The sequence below is a fragment of the Phoenix dactylifera genome, unplaced genomic scaffold (genome assembly GCF_009389715.1).
Source record: "Phoenix dactylifera cultivar Barhee BC4 unplaced genomic scaffold, palm_55x_up_171113_PBpolish2nd_filt_p 000194F, whole genome shotgun sequence".
NCBI classification, from domain to species: Eukaryota; Viridiplantae; Streptophyta; class Magnoliopsida; order Arecales; family Arecaceae; genus Phoenix; species Phoenix dactylifera.
The window spans coordinates 291,993-309,632 of record NW_024067718.1 but is presented as its reverse complement, the minus strand read 5'-3'; the positions used below and the strand labels follow the sequence as shown (position 1 = coordinate 309,632).

General features: G+C 43.9%; 1 protein-coding gene across 2 annotated transcripts; it reads right to left on the bottom strand.

Annotated features, from left to right (window-relative positions):
* Positions 1-1,006: 1,006 nt before the first annotated feature.
* Positions 1,007-16,245, bottom strand: LOC120105112. Of its 2 annotated transcripts, none has more exons than XM_039117254.1 (2): positions 15,886-16,245; positions 1,007-1,862 (listed from the first exon to the last, which is right to left on the bottom strand). In XM_039117254.1, the coding sequence occupies exon 2, from the start codon at positions 1,795-1,797 to the stop codon at positions 1,210-1,212; it is 588 nt and encodes a 195-aa protein (XP_038973182.1). In that variant the 5' UTR covers positions 1,798-1,862; positions 15,886-16,245; the 3' UTR covers positions 1,007-1,209. The 2 variants fall into 2 exon arrangements, 1 of the variants encoding a protein (XP_038973182.1); XR_005507505.1 differs by lacking the exon at positions 1,007-1,862 and adding an exon at positions 11,816-12,718.
* Between the last annotated feature and the right edge of the window lie 1,395 nt (positions 16,246-17,640).

Here is a 17,640-nt window from a genome sequence, read left to right as displayed (position 1 = left end):
TTACAACGCCCCCACGCCACGCTTCGATAGCTGCCCCTCGACAGTCAAAGGACAACACCATAACTACTCCGGCCATACCCTGCTACAACTGTCAATACCTTACTGTTCTCGAGAACGGACAGCATCACACACCACCGACCAGCCTTAGCTGTGCGCCATTCGGCTCAGAGCCACGCCCCCTCTCATGATGAGGGCGGACAGTGCCTCTGCCACCTGAGCCGAATGGAAGCATCCAAAACATAGCCAATAAATATGTTTGTATATATATTGAGTAACTAATTGACCCCAAAAGCTTAAGTTGATAGGAAACGAGTCGCCAATATATATCTAGCTTAACAATTCCCAAAACCCACTTCCCTCCCAGTGCTCCAGATCATGCAAATGGGGGGACAACAATGACAACGATACTAAAATAAGTCAAAACTATACCCTGAATAATTAAATAAATAATCAGCATAGAGGGAATTTGAACTTTCTAAGTAATTAGCATGGATAGAATATTTGAACTCCCAACCTCAAACATGAGCTCTGATACCAGATTGAATGACTAATCGATTCCAAAAACTTAAACTGATAGATAATAGGCCAACAATATATACTAGGAACAATAATAATGACAAGACTAAAATATGATTAAGATCCAATAAAAAAAGTCTAAAGACCTGCATACTACCAAGCTATCATATGTAATAATCAATATTAATATTACATCTCGTAGCTTAGCCACAGTAGCCAATACTCTCCAATCTCAATGGTAGGAAATTTTTTCAGCATTGCATAATGGGCCTCATATAATTAATTACATATATATGATTGGTTTTAAATAGAAATAATAACATATAATTTTTTTTGTTTGCTTATTAAAATATGTCATGCACCTAAGTTGCAACAAAACTCTTCACCTTGCATTGCGAAGAATCTATAATCCAATCCAATTAAAGTTGATCATGTACTATTAACCAAGTTCTCATATACTTTTGTCCACTTCTTCACTAAACTTGCAAGGTTAATGAAAACTTGATATTTTATTCCAAGCCACACCTAGTACATGGAGGGTAGATGACACGAAAGCCCACAAAAGGGAAAAGTAGAGGAGGCAAGCAAAAGCGGCAATAGAACTGCCGAAAATACAAGATATCACCAGGAAATAAAAGAAAAGGAAGACAGCGACGAACTCAGCAAAACAACCCGAAGAGCTTCTCCGATCACTCATTCTATCCATTGCAACTGGAACACTGACTCGAAAATGTTCCGATTATAGATCACCGGCGGCGAGCTGACATCGTCGCTCATCACCACATTCATCGCATCTTGAACAGCATCGTAGTATTCCTTCCCTTCTTTCCGATCCATCGCCAGCGCCCGGTTCAGCCTCAGCACGAGAAAGCTGATCGGCGCCCGATCGATGCAGACGTAGATCTTGTCGTCCGGGAACCGGCGGCAGGCGGCGAAGGGCACGTGATGGTGAGTCAGGGAGCTCAACGATTCCCGCGCGTTGGAGCGCGAGATGGACTCTTGGAAGTCGGCCAGCATGAGGTCCCGTAGGGCAGACATGAAGGAGTCGTAGGGAGCCCACCGGTGCGCGGCGGCGAGGCTTAGGGCGACGGCAGGGTGGTAGCCTCGTGAGCCCGGAGGAGGGCGGCCGAGGTTCGCCTCCCGGAGAATTCGGGGAACGGGGTAGGGTGACACTTCCCCGGGAGCGGCGGCGGCGGCGGCGGCGGCGGGGGCGGGGACGGGCGGTCCGGCCGGGGGGACGGCGAAGTCGCCCGAACCCAAGTCGGATATTCCTCCTTCCATAGGTGGATGATAAAATGAGCCCAGGCAAGCGTACGTAAGGGCGGATTGAATTCCTCTCTGGGTTGCTGAGGAAAATATATACCAAGGGCCTCAAGCTAAAGAACTAATTAACAATGATGACGGTTGGGAATGGTAAAGGTGAAGAGGCTGTTCCTCATTACAAAAAAAAAAAAGGCATAACTTTTTCTTTTTCTTTTTCTTTTGCCTTTTTCGTTTAGGAGAGTAAGGCATAACTGCTTTTGCACTTTTGCTATTAAAGTGCCTCCATAAGAATGGCATAAAAATTTAGCAAATGACATGAAAAATAATAAAAATGAGATGAAAATTAATAATATCCACCATTCATTGGTTGGTGTATTTATTGAATTAGTTTTGAGAATAAAAACCTTAGGTCAACACAGGAGGATTACAGGCATCTATGCTACTTAACGTGTGCCTTACGTAAAATAATTATTTAATCAAATTTGGATACTATAATTATTTATACTATCTCTCATGACTCATTTATATTTATTTATGTTTTATCTTAATAATCTAGCTGGTAGCCAAGAACAAGCACTATATAAATCAGGTTTGACGAAATTAGAGCATGTAAAAACCATATGACTCTTGCTAAAATGATGTTGCACAGTAATGCAACTCGAGAGAGAAGGTGAATTGGGTTTTAAAATTTTTTACAATAACATGCAATGGAAAGAACAACTTTTAAAGTGCTTGTGAAGTGAACTAAGATAAGTATGTACCACAATAAATTTAAAAGAATAAGTTCAATAAATGAGAAGATTTGGTGCTAAATTTAGCACATATATCAACTCCCCAGGACATCTTTCTTGAAAATTTTATTATAATCTATTCTAAGATTACAACTTGATTATTTTTTGGGGGCTCACAATCAAATCTAATTGATTTTCTTTAAAAATCAACGAAAACCAACCCACTCACAGTCTTCCCTAGGTTTTATTACACTTAGAATCCAATTAAAGGTTTGAATAATTTTTTCTTTCCAAGTTCCGAGTCTCTTGAAACTTGTTACAAACAAAAATAAAGATTTATAATTAATAAAATATGCCGCTTCTTATTGAGCAAAATTAAAAGCCATTAAAGCACATGTTGGAAGCAGTGAAAGCTCTTCTTTAGTGCTTCGCTACTTGACCTGAATTCTCACTTAATTGCTCTCAAGAGTATGTAGATGTGTGCTTGAAGTTCTCTTGAATATCACTTAATGGCACTTGATATACTCTTTGTTGTGCATTCTAATTTGTCTTGAAAGCATTTATACCTTCAGAAGTGGTTGGAAAATCATTCTTAGTTATTAGAGGGATGAAAATAACCCTTGAAGGAGTGAATTTCTGTTTTGAGCTTGCAAAAAACTAACCGTTTAAACTATTAGATGCAGAGGGGTCGACTCGTGATCTTTAGGGGTTGACTCATGTGATGCGGTTGGATCCACTAGACCACCTCGGACTGAATCATTTGGTTATTTTTGCTTTTGAGTCCTTGATGTTAATTTTATTTCAGCATAGCCTTGCTCGGGCTAGCCGACTTGGCCTTTATTAGAGTCGCTTTGGGTTTAGTTGTTTCTTGAATTCAATTAGATCAAGTCAAGTTAAGGGGTCAGGTAGCCACCTATAAATAGATGTGGTGAGCACCTATTTCAGCATACAAAAATTAATTGAAAGGCTTTTGCCCTAGCTCTCTTCCCTTCTCTCTTCTCTTCTTGCGACGCCTTCCCCCTCTCCCTAGGCCGCCGTCCAAGGCCGCCGCCCCCTCCTTCATCCGGCTGCACCACCTCTGTCCCGAGAGGCCAGCCACCTTCTCCCTCTTCTTCCTCTCCTCCTTGATCCCTTCCAGCCTCTACAAACAACTCCATCCTGTCGGATTATCAGCCCGTCCTTTCCTGCGCAGTCATCAGTCGGAGGCTGATATCTCAAGATCCCGACGTCCTCTCTAGACCACGACTACCGCTGGAAAGCTAACATGGAGATCTACAACATATCCAAAATTGAGATCGATCTGACGGACGGATCTTCAGAAATCGTATCTGCAATCAGGTCGGAACCATCCTTCCAGAAATCAAGAAGAGTCAAGAATCTTGGGATACGGATCAAATTCTATCGGATCGCATCAATTTGGTATCAGAGCAGTTCAATCCTTGGCCTTGGAAGATGGTGAACACCCGCTCTACAACCTCGAAGCAGCAAGAAGCGGCATCTTCAAGGGGCGTCGACCCACATCAAGAAGGCTCGCGATCACCCGCGGCCTCGGCGGCTTGAGACCCGATCTTGATTCCACCGACCGTCTCTTGGAGTTCTTGCGTGGGAATCAAACAACTATGCAGCAGAGCCAACAACAATTGATGGAGAAGATGGATACTATGCAACGCCATATCGAGATGATGTTGCAACTATTGCTAAATCTGCGGCAAGAAACTCCACCGAGGGGAGCTCTGCGTCGGACCCGGGTGGAATCTCCGGCCCCTACCCGTGGACGACCAGGACGGAGGGGACCCCCTCCTCGCGAGCCTCTCCTTCCCAACCCACCAGAGCAGATGCGGCTGGACCAAGGAGAAGATCGACCTAGACCTCGACCCGAGCTCATACCGATTGGCGCACGCGCTAGGGCTCGGGGGATGAGCCCGATTGGCATCGACGACGGGTCGGATATGGAGGATGATCCCATCCAGAATTTTCAGATGAGGAACCAGCATGTGGGGGAGTACCCACACCGAGGATATGAACGAGATCGGGACCGTAATGGAGATCGAGAGGGAGAAAATCGCGGACTGACTCTTAGGCTGAAATTTTCCAAGTTTAAAGACGACGATCCTCTCGATTGGGTGTATCGAGCTGAGCGGTTCTTTCACTACCATGGCACAGCGGAGGACCAAAAGGTATTGATCTCATCTTTTCACCTAGAAGAGACTGCCCTGCGATGGTTTCAAACCGCCGACCGAGCCCGACCTTTCAACGGTTGGGAGGATTTTTCTGCAGCAATTTGTCGGCGTTTCGGTCCTACCGAGTACAATGACTTCCAGTCTATGCTATCAAGGGTCATCCAAAAGACTACCGTTAGAGCCTTTCAAGAGGAGTTTGATAGGATCAGCATCCGAGTGGTGGGGTGGAGCGACTCCGCGCTGAAAAGCGTATACCTCGGAGGACTTCGTGTCGACATTCAAGCCGAGGTGAGGACTTTGCGGCCACAATCTCTGGAGGATGCCTTTGCCTTGGCCCTGATGGTGGAAGAGAAGATCAAGACCACTCGATCAGCGGCACGAGGCAGCTGGACCAACCCCCGGGCCGGCCAAATCGCAGGGGGCTCCATCGGCCAGCCGAGGGCGCCAACGACTGCAGCAGCCAACACAGAGCCGAGGACCCCTCTTCGCTTGTCAGGTGATGTCAAGAGGGTTGAGCGTCCACCCGGGAGGACCTTGACACCAGGACAAGTGGAGGAACGTCGAGCAAAAGGCCTATGTTTTCGCTGCGACAAGAAATTTACACCGGGACACCGGTATGCGCGGCCCGTCGGAGCGGTGATGTTGATCGACGGATTGGAGGACGAGGCCGTGGCTGAAGATGGTGATGAAGTTGCTGAGGACGAGCCCCAAGATTTAGAGGTCGAGGAAGAGGACGTGCCACCTCAGATTTCATTGCATGCCTACTCCAGATCGGCGACACCGAAAATGGTACGCGTGGACGGCATGATTAAAAGACGTGTGGTGCGTATTCTCATAGATACGGGCAGCACCCACAATTTTTTGGACGAGAGGCTCGTCAAACAGATCGGTCTCATAGCAGAGCCGACATTGGGCTTCGACGTGGCATTGGGTGACGGAGCCACATTGAGGGCGGAGGGCATATGCCGAGGCATCACTTTGACGATCCAGGGCAGCCAATTCAAGCTCGATCTCTACCCGTTGGCATTACGAGGAGCTGATTTGTCCTTGGTACGTAGTGGCTGCAGAGTCTTGGCCCAGTTACATTCGACTTCGCCGAGATGTGGGTGACTTTCAGACGGAGCGGATGGCGAGTTAGATTGGATGGCATTCGGCCTAGCCCAAGGGCTACATTTCAGCCCCTAGTCGGCTTGCCCGGACCCGGCGCGCGCAGCTACTTGATGCAGCTCTTACCTCTGTCGACGGAGACCACGACGGAGGCAAGTATACCTACTGATTTGGCTGCTCTCTTATAGGGGTTCGCAGATTTATTTGAGGAGCCTCATGGTCTTCCACCCGAGAGGGAGCACGATCATCACATAGAGATTGTACCGGGAGCGGAACCGGCGAATGTGAGGCCTTACCGCTACCCGCACGTTCAGAAGGAGGGGATCTCAAAGATGGTACGAGAGATGTTTGGAGAGCGGCATCATTCAGCCCAGTAGAAGCTCATATTCATCGCCGGTGTTGCTGGTACACAAGAAGGGCGGGACGTGGCGATTCTGTGTTGACTACCGGGCACTTAACGCGATCACCGTTAAGGACCGGTATCCGATTCCAGTCATAGAGGAGCTGTTGGATGAGCTTGCTGGTGCGGACTACTTCAGCAAACTTGATCTCCATGCCGGATACCACCAGATCCGTGTCAGGCCCGAAGATGTGCACAAGACGGCGTTTCGGACACACGATGGTCATTATGAGTTCCGGGTGATGCCATTCGGCCTCACGAATGCACCAGCGACGTTTCAGGGGGTCATGAATGACATATTCAAACCATTACTACGACGGTATGTCCTTGTATTTTTCGATGACATACTGGTTTACAGTCGTTCATGGCAGGAGCACCTAGAGCACTTGGAGGAAGTGCTGAAAATTCTGCGTAGAAATCAATTGAAGGTAAAGCGATCCAAGTGCCTATGGGCCGAGCCGAAGGTCGAGTACCTAGGCCATGTCATCTCTGCTGCAGGTGTGGAGCTGGACCAAGCAAAGATACATTGCATGACTGAGTGGCCGCTACCCAAGAACCAAAGGAGCTGTGAGGATTTTTGGGCCTAACCGGTTATTACCGCCGGTTTGTGGAGGGATATGGAAAGATCGCCGCGCCACTAATCCTGCTGCTGCGAAAGGGCGAGTTTAGATGGACCGAGGTAGCGACGGAAGCATTCGAGAAGCTCAAGGAAGCCATGACGACGGCCCCGATTTTGGCGCTACCCGATTTCGCCAAACTGTTTGTAGTCGAGTGCGATGCTTCCGGTGACGGCATTGGTGCTGTTTTGATGCAGGAGGGACGGCCAATTGCTTTCATAAGCAAGGCGTTGTCCCCTAGGACCCGCTCGCTGTCCACATATGAGAGGGAAATGATGGCAGTCATCCATGCAGTCACAAAGTGGAGGCCGTACCTTATTGGCCGCCGATTCATCGTTCGAACTGATCAGCAGAGCCTTCCATTTTTTCTTGAGCAGCGCATACATACTCCAGCCCAGCAGAGGTGGGTGTTGAAGCTTCTCGGCTACGACTATGAGATGGTGTACAAAAAGGGCGCAGAAAATCGAGTGGCGGATGCACTATCGCGTCAACCCGAGTTCGGCGAATTGGCGGCTTTGACTACACCGGTTTTTTCTTTTATTTCAGACTTGAGGACCGCCACATGCCGGGATCCGGACCTAGTACAGATCCAGAGGGAGTTGGCAGCAGACCCGAGCAGTCATCCCGAGATGGAGGACCGAGATGGGTTGATTCTGGACCATGGGTTGATCTGTGTGCCCACCGATTCAGCCTTGCGGCAGGTATTGATCCAGCACTTCCATGATACTCCTTTTGCTGGACACAAGGGATTTTTCAGGACTTACAAGAGGCTGAGCCAGAGCCGTACGTGGGTAGGCATGAAGGTAGCGGTCAGAGCTTATGTACAGCAATGCGATGTGTGCCAAAGGGCGAAGGCGGATTCAATGCGACCTGCGAGTCTACTTCAGCCTTTACCGATTTTTGATCAGGTTTGGAAGGATGTGTCGATGGACTTCATTGAGGGGTTGCCATTAGTTTGAGGGTACTCAGTGATCATGGTCGTTGTGGACCGCCTCAGCAAGTATGCCCACTTTTCGGTGCTCGCACATCCATTTTCTGCTCGACGGGTGGCAGAGGTCTACATACGGGACATTGCTCGATTACATGGTATGCCTCGGACTATGGTTTCTGATTGTGACCGCATTTTTGTTAGCGCATTCTGGCAGGCTTACTTCAAACAGCAAGGGACGAAGCTTGCCATGAGCTCGGCTTACCACCCTCAGACCGATGGGCAGACGGAGGTGGTAAACCGCTGCATCGAGCAGTACTTGCGCTGTATGATTGGTGATCGGCCCCGAGAGTGGCTTTCTTATTTACCTTGGGCCGAATATTCGTACAACACCGCTTTCCACTCAGCCATAGGGATGACACCCTTTGAGGCGGTGTATGGACGAGTACCACCGACGCTGCGAGTCTATGATCCACTGTCACATGCGGACCGGACAGAGGCAGATTTTGAGCTCTTAGACCGCGATGCTACCTTACGGCGGTTAAAGTTCCACATAACGACTGCGCAGAACAGGATGAAGCAGCTACATGATCGGAAGCACAAAGTCCAGTATACGAGGTGGGCGACTGGGTATATGTCAAGGTGCAGCCTTATCGACAGTTGACACTGCGGCCTATGGCGAACCAGAAGCTCTCTCATCGCTTCTACGGGCCCTTTCAGATATTGGAGCACATTGGACCCGTGGTGTATCGCTTGAACTTGCCGACTACATCGAGAGTTCATCCGGTATTCCACGTATCGCTTCTGAGGGCCCGGCTTGGACCCAAGACATCTGTCGGCCCAATCATACATGAGCCACCGGAGGACGAGGTAGTGGAGCCAGTTCGAGTGCTGGCGAAACGCAGAATACGAGTAGAAGGACGACTGGAAACCCAGATACTAGTGGAGTGGCTGGGGAGAGCAGCAGACCAGACCACATGGGAGTTTGAGATTGAGATACTTGATCGTTTTCCTGACTTCCGACCTTGAGGACAAGGTTAAGGGAAGCGTGGTGGAGTGATGCGGTTGGATCCACTAGACCGCCTCAGACTGAATCATTTAGTTATTTTTGCTTTTGAGTCCTTGATGTTAATTTTATTTTAGCATAGCCTTGCTCGAGCTAGCCGACTTAGCCTTTATTAGAGTCGCTTTGGGTTTAGTTGTTTCTTGAATTCAATTAGATCAAGTCAAGTTAAGGGGTCAGGTAGCCACCATAAATAGATGTGGTGAGCACCTATTTCAGCATGCAAAAATTAATTGAAAGGCTTTTGCCCTAGCTCTCTTTCCTTCTCTCTTCTCTTCTTGCGACGCCTTCCCCCTCTCCCTAGGCCGCCGTCCAAGGCCGCTGCCCCCTCCTTCATCCGGCTGCACCACCTCTGTCCCGAGAGGCCAGCCACCTTCTCCCTCTTCTTCCTCTCCTCCTTGATCCCTTCCAGCCTCTACAAACAACTCCATCCTGTCGGATTATCAGCCCGTCCTTCCCTGCGCAATCATCAGTCGGAAGCTGATATCTCAAGATCCCGATGTCCTCTCTAGACCCACGATCTACCGCTGGAAAGCTAACGCGGAGACCTACAACATATCCAAAATTGAGATCGATCTGATGGACGGATCTTCAAAAATCGTGTCTACAATCAGGTCGGAACCACCCTTCCAGAAATCAAGAAGAGTCAAGAATCTTGGGATACGGATCAAATTCTATCTGATCGCATCATCATGAAACACTCAGGTCAACTCTTCTACTACTAGGATCGACTCAAGAAATGATCATTTTTACTGTATTTTGTTTTTCACCTGAGACTATTTTAGGGTCGACTCGGCTGATCTTGGGTTCGACTCCTAATCGACAAGAGTCGGCTCTTGTGTTGCTTGGGTCAACTTGAGAAATGATTATTTTTAACTGCTTTTTGCTTCAATCTAAGACTGCTTTAGGATCGACCCTTGAGTTACGGGATTGGCTCATGGAAACATGCCAGTCTTCTCCAGTGTGTCGAGGTTGACTCAAGTGGTGTTAGGGTTGACTCCTGAAATCTTTCAAAAATATGGTTTTTTGTGCAAACCTATGGTCATTCAGGAGTCGATTCCACCTATCTTAGGGTCAACTCCTCTACTCCATAATTTCAATAAAACTTGTGAAATCCTCTCCAACTTGGGCAAATTAAGTTAATTGCTTCTTCAACTGACAAAGTTATTTAGGGATTGTTTTTGCCTTGTGCACATATCTTTAAGTATTCCAAAAGCACACGATTAATAGGCTTGTACTCAAATCCTTTGTATTTATCAAAATCAAACCTTTGGGTCAACAACTAGAAAAAATTCAACCATAACAAATTCTACTAAGTGGAGGTGTAGATCGAAGGAGGAGAGCCTAGTCATAGGCAGGCCAGAAGCATAGATTTAGCCATGATCAACTACAATACGTGAAAATAACTAAGGTGACTGAAGTCTCTTAAGCTGAAAAGATATGATTATCGACTTAATTGTTGCAAAGCAACCATACTCACAAACCATACAGTAGAGCACAAGCGGCGGTTACCAAAACCATCAAAAGTGGAGGCCAAACATAGGAGCAACCGTTAAAGTATATAATTATTATCTAGTAGTATAAATAAGTAAAAATTGTACCTTGCAAAAAATTCTTCGACAATCGATTGAATGAACATGTATCTTATCTTAGTTTGACTCTACTTTCTATCCTATGACTAGATGCAACTTAGCTTTCTACCATAGCGCAGTGCTCCACCCTTATTATAGCCCAGTATACCTATGGTTTGTCGTACCGACCCGAATCAGATGGTATGGAACGTATGGTACCATACCGGTTTAGTACCATACCCAATATGGGAGGCATACTGACATTCAGTATGCCGAAAAGATTCCATATTGTATTGTACCAATGCAGTGCTAGTGTGGCACCGGTATACGGCCCGGTACCGAGACGACGAATCTTAGCTGTACCCTTGTCATAGTTCGGCGTTATATCTTTCTACTTTATCTCAGGGCTACACTTTTTGTCTACCTTTGACTGATCATGTGATGGTGAAAAATCTTCTTGAAGTTTAAGACACTTAGGCCCACACTACTTTTTATCCTTCCTTCAATCCCTGTTATTATCTTTTAGGCTGATCAGACATCGATGGCACATCCCTGCACACCAACCTCATTGCTGTTGAAGACTTGGTCCCGTTCTCTGCCAGCCAACCGAGTTTTTTGGGATCTCAAGATTCCTGGTACTCATCCGAACGGAATGAAAAAGTGCCAACATGTCTTTTGTAGCACGTCTTGTGGGATATGGTGTAATCATCGTTGCATTGCTTCCGATGGAAGCAATGGGATAACCACATAGCCACCATCAGATCATTTGAAAAAAAATCAAGAAAACAGCTGCAGAAAAATAGTCGTTGTGTTAAGACTACAATTGGAGCAATTACAGCTACCCTGACTTCAATGCTGGAATAGGCAAATAAACTTGTCTCCGTGATCGAGAGCCGACGTGTCAAGCCACAATACGTTCCAGCAAGTCCTGTAGCGAAGATGATCAAACTCATCTTTGTGATGGACAAATAGGTTTATCAACCCGCGCATGGAGGCGCTTGGGTCTATGAACCCAAGTTGGAAATTTCGGCTTATCATGAGATAACGGTCGAAATAAATATCATAGAGCCTTTGGAATCCATTAACCGAGATAACATGGAAGCCACACCAAAAAAGTTGCAGCAGTCCGAACTATTAAAAATTCTTTTGGTCAACACCTAGCCAAAATTTGAAACTATAAGCAAGCTATATAAGATCACCGATAAGTTGGTAAATATTTGCCAACATTAGTTCCGGATCATTTGCTTTAGAGGTAAGTGCAACCGAGTGAGAATGTAAAAGATTGTGCGAAACTAGATTTTGTATATACGAAATTTCTTTTTATGTTAGCATAGAATTTTATTTGCGTTTTTTGTTTGGAGGTGATTATTTTTACCTAGATCTTGTTCTGTTATTGCTGAATTATTAGCAACGAATTGCTGATATCATACTCAGATATGTGAAAAAGGAAAAGTTTGATGTAAGATTCTCCATTACCCAAGACGAGCAAAAGCTGCAACACGACTACCGAAAATACAATATATCACCAGCAAAGAAAATGGAAAAAAAAGAAGGCATAGAGGAATCCTCCACTTAGCAGAACAACTCCAAGACCTTCTCCATTCACTCACCCTATCCTGCAACTGGAACACTGACTTGAAAATGTTCCGATCACACATCACCGGCGGCGAGGTGACATCGTCTCTCATGGCCACATTCATTGTATCTCGAATGGCATCTTACTATTCCTTCCCATTTTTCCAATGCATCACCAGTGCCTCGCTCAATCTTAGCACCAGAAAGCTCACCACCACCTGGTCGATGCAGACATAGATCCCGTCGTTCAGGAACCGGTGGCAGGTGACGAAGGGCACATGATGTCGAGTCAGAGAGCTCAGCGATTGCCATGCGAACGAGCGCAACATGGACTCTTAGGAAGTTGAAATGCATAAGGTCCCAAACATAGCTGATCATGGATCGGGCTTGGGTATAGAAAATATCAAATTTTATATAAGCCCAGCCCGCAGCCCGATTAAAAATGAATAGAGTCTAGGCCCGAAGCAAAATCCATGATCAACTCTAGTCCTGACGAACAGACATGAAGGAGTCGCAAGGAGTCCACCGGTGGGCAGCGGCGAGGCTCAGGGCGACGGCAAGGTGGTAGCCTTCGAAGCCCAGAGGAGGGGAGGTGGAGTTTGTCTCCGAGAGAACTCGGGGAACGGGGTAGGGTGATACTTCTCCGGCGGTGGCAGGTTTGCCGGACACCAAGGCTGATTCTCCTTCCATAGAAGGGGCTTCAAGCATAACTAATCAATAATGGCGACTGTTGGGAATCGTAAAGGCGGAGAGATGCCGTTACACATCTAAAAAAAAAAAAGTTGGGCATAACTTTCTTTTATATATATCTTAGGTGGAGATGCTGTTACACATAAAAATAAAGAAACGTTGAGGCATAACTTTACTTTCTTCTATATATATCTTGCTTTTCCATTCTGAAATTAGAGATTGACCAACAGTTATTCAATCAAAGGCCAACATTTTTAGTGGACCCATCAATCTCCAACTTGACAAAAATTATACTTTTCAACAAACTATAAAATTAAGATTGCAAATGGGTCTAATTGATCCGTTACGCATTCCGACCTAACTCTTTAGACCCAATCCGACCTGATTTAAAAGACCCACAGGGCCGGGTTGGATTCTAAAATTAAATCCATTCCATTTTTCGGATCGGATCTGGAATTACTAAATTCTGACCCGACCCGACCCGACCCGACCCATTTGATTTTTTGAGCAATTTTGAATTATCTACCCTACAACCCGACCCAAACCCGATACACAATTAGGGCCTGCAGGGGTGCTTAAGGATTCTAACTCTCTATTCCTCTAATCTTTTTTTGTGTTTGAGGATGAGAGGAATGGAAGAGACTGCTGCCGAATGGCATAGATTTTATATTAAGATTTAGGTTGGTTATATTAAATAAGAACAATGTTTCTCTAAGAAGAAAGTTTAGACTAATAAAGGCAAAATAAAGTATAAATTTTTCATGTAGAAGAAGATGGGTTCATGATGAGTCCTTTGTAGCTATTAAACCTTGTCATGTATCATCATTAAAACTATATTCCTCATCTTGGCCCATGCATGCTTTTCTAATAGTATATTTAGAAAAAATACTAGTAAATATATTCCAACAAATTTAGGAGATATCACTGCTAAGTAAAAAGGATTAGTATAGATGCAATTCTTTTCTACTCAAAAACAAAGTATTGCATACATGAACAGAATTTTTTTTTGTAGCTAATAAGGTTGGGCTTATCATTTTTAGGTTAGTTTTTAATGGCATCAATCCTTGATGCTTAGGTACTTTCATTTGTATGGCCTTGCATAACCTGTTTTCTGTGGTTCACTGACTTTCAAAAAAAACTAAGGATAGGGAATGATAAATACAGGGATCCGACCCAAACCCAGACCTAACCCGGACTCGACCTAGATTTAAAATTTTTGGGTTAGGATCAGGTTATACATAGACCCGACCTGACCCGAACGATCCGCTAGGTTAGAAATTTTAGTCGTGAACCAGACCCAATTCGACCCGATCTTTTATTTGGTTGGGTTTAAGTCCAACATTAGAACCTGAATAAGGAACCGAATTGGGTCGGTGTCACTCATAGCTCGGTCCGACCTGGCCCATATACACCAGTATATAAAATTGAGTTGGCAATGTGTTGTGTTAGATTACCTCACTTATAAACATATTATAGAAATTCAGATTTTTAGTGGCAAACTTTTAGTGACGAAATGTAAGTCTGATCACTAGAAGCTTCATATTTAGCAATGAAAATGAGTAGTCTACTAAATCATTTTGGTCAATATCGTTAATGATGAAATGAGATATCGTCACAAAATGTTGATCATTTGTGACTATTTTCCAATTTGTTACAAAGAAATTGTCACTAGATGGAATTATAATCTTGGCGCTAAAATGATTTTAGTCAACTCACTAACAATGATTTTATACTTCATCATTAAAACTTATATTTTTAGTAATGATATTTTAAAATGGTCTCTATCTTTTAATGGAAAACTTATAAAGTGGTTATTAAAAATCTGTCTCTAGTAACGATACATTATATTTTCACAATTTTGGTTCCAAATCAATGTTGGTCAACGTACTATCGATGATTTTATGCTTTATTTTTAAAAAAATTATGTTTTTAGTGATAATATTTTAAAATGATCACCATAGGTATATAACTCTTAATGACGAGCTGATAAAGTAGTCATTAAAATCTATCTTTAGCAACAATATAGTATATTGTCATAATTTTTTGCACCAAAATTGATGTTGGCTAGTACACTAATGATGATTTTATGATTCACCACTTGAAAGTATATCTTTAGTGGCGACATTTTAAAATTGTTATGATGGATATATACCAGTAATAACGAGTTTATTGAGTGATCATTAAAAGTTTGTCTTTAATGACGATATATTATGTCGTCACTAAAACTGGCACAATATTAGGGTATAGCCAATAGGTACCATGACCAACTAGATTATATCAAGCATCACACGAACCAGTGGATTCATAGGCAAAAACCTCAATAAGCAAATATTTGATTTATTTCTATTCTATGAGTGGATCATATGAGCAAACAGAATAGACTTTTTTTATGAATTTTTCATTGCGGACAATATTGAATATTAGCTAGATTTCCACGTCTGTAGCAGAATAACTCCAACATATTTTCTTATTGTCAAGTCTTATTTTGAGTACGATTATATACCTAGAATAATTCCCGAATTAAAGTGCAACCTCAATTCCCGTGAATTTATTTAAGAAGACCCAATTGAATGCTTGTCCTTTAACTTGAGACTGATCCAATTGAATGTTTGTCAAAACTGTGCAAGAATATTTGCTCTATCTCTGTTTATCCTCTAATCCTCCTTGGAAATTTATAGCGGACTCTCCATTCCCCTAATTCTCTAGCCTTCTGTCAGATGACCTTAAACATTAGTTCAAAAACACCCTAAATTTTCCCTGTGGCAAAAATGCTGCTAGGAGAATGCCCTTCTAACCTCATAATGTAGTAATGCATTCATTTAGAGATGTGACCATCATCAAAAAATCCTTAGAATTGCAAGTATCTTGCTGTAAAAGAAATGCACAAATGAAGGACTGTATTCAAGAACTGGGTTACGCTTGCCCTAATTCCTTTCTCCAAAAAAAAAAAAAAAGAGTATTGTATTCAAGGAGTAAAACGTACATTCCTAATACTAAGCAGAGAAGAATGTTGCAACTCTATTGCATGAATCAGAAATTCTATTAAGGGCTGGATATGGAAGAAGATTTCAGCCATGGAGCCCAGCTTCATGGTCTCCATCCTTCCTTTTCCTTCTTATAATTTGAAGTTTTAATTTTTGTCAGGAATGTTATCTCATTCTAAGTTCAGTAGGGGAGGAGATAGAAGGAATAAAAACGGAGAGGAAAAGAGTAATATGTGCATTGGTGAATGAAGAAAGGTTACCTGATCAACGTCGCCTTCGGAGAGATCCGACGAGAGGCAGTGCCGTTCCCCGAGAATCGTCGCCCGACTAATGGGGCTAGAGGTGCTTCCGGACGCCGGAGGCGGCGGCGGGGTGTCGGAGTTGGGGCGATCTCCCAAGAGGGCCACCGGACTCCGCGATCTCCGGCAAGGAGTTCTTCCGGCCGGATTTCAAGGAGTTTTGGCCTCGAGAGGCGAAGCTCGACGCGCCGCCGAGAACTCCCCTTCCGCCACTCCAGCGGAGGAGCTTCTTCGACGCCCGGGACTTCTCCCCGGAGCCGCCGAAGCGGACGGGATCTCTCCACGGCGAGTTCGAGCGGTGCCCCTGGATGCGAGGCATTGGATACCATTCGACAGCAGACTAATATTATAATAATTAATAAAATATTTACTTTTAATTATAAAAATTAAAATGATATGCTAGATTTGAAAAAAATTATAAAAGTATAGAAATCTTTGTGTCATATAGCTGTCAGAATTACACCATACTTTTGTGTTCTATGAATTAGAGGTTGATAAATGATTGCTCAAAGGAAAGTTTGACATTTTTGTCGCTGTCGGCTCCAGCTTGACCCAGATTATTTCTCCAAGAAACTGATCGATTGAAGTTGGCCATCTGTTAACTTAGAATACCAAGAAACTTAGATTTCCAAGAAACTGATCAACTTCCAAGATTTTTTTTTTGACATTATGTGACAGTTGTTATCATAAAATAATAGCTAAATAATATTACTGAGAAACATCTGATGCTAACCGGATAATATCAGTTAGCTGGAAACATACGATGCCTATATATATTCTAATATTAAACCCGATTTTTCAAGTTGCTGTCCATTTATGAGTTTTCAGTCAATTATCTACAGTGATATTCCCCACTGCAGTGCTGCAACAATTGCTGCCTATAGTATATATTTTTTGTTTGGTCAAGTTCCTTCCTCAGTATAAATAAAAAGGATTACACCTTTCACTGGTTGGTGTATTTATTAAACTAGTCCTGAGAATCAAAATCTTCAGCTAAGAGTTGAGGGTCACAACATTCTATACCATTTATCTACCTAATAAAGATCAGAAAGTATTAGAGACTCTTGTAGTGCTTATAAATTCTTAAGCTATCCATCTAAATGCCCAAGTTTTTCTAGAAAGGATCTTAACAAAAGGACTCATTCCAACATGTGAAGGAGAGAAGCCATACCATTTGGAAAGATTAGGAGATTAATTGGTTCAAGGATCTGAAAGTGTTCTAGGGAATGTGCACTTATATCAAGGCGAAGGGTTGGATTTTCATCAAAAACAAATTCTCAGCCTTAGGCTTGATTTCTTTTTAATTTTTTGAATTTCTAGCCTAGACAGTGATTACCTATTCTCTGTTACCTCATTCATCTGACTGACATCTTTATTCACATAGAAACATCCTAACATTCTTCCTCTTTCCACATCTCCTGCCAATGACATGAGTAGCTTAAAGTTCACAGTCATAGGACATCTAAACTTCACCAAGTCCAGCAATAGGAGCTTTCCCTCCAGCTGAAGAAACTAACAAATGCATGCAAATCATAGGGAAAAAGCCATGAAAGATATCAAAAGCAATGCATCTTTCACTCAGCATCTTTACAGCTTCATTGTCTGGTATCAGAGGTGTTTTACCAAACAGTTCTCTCCACAAAAGACACCTATCCATTTAAATTTTGCCATCAAGTTATAGCTAGGACACATGGGATGTGGGTCACTCGCAGTCAA

Excerpts from the sequence above, each read along its gene's own strand:
- LOC120105112 (XM_039117254.1), bottom strand. The coding sequence starts at position 1,797 with ATGGAAGGAGGAATATCCGACTTGGGTTCGGGCGACTTCGCCGTCCCC.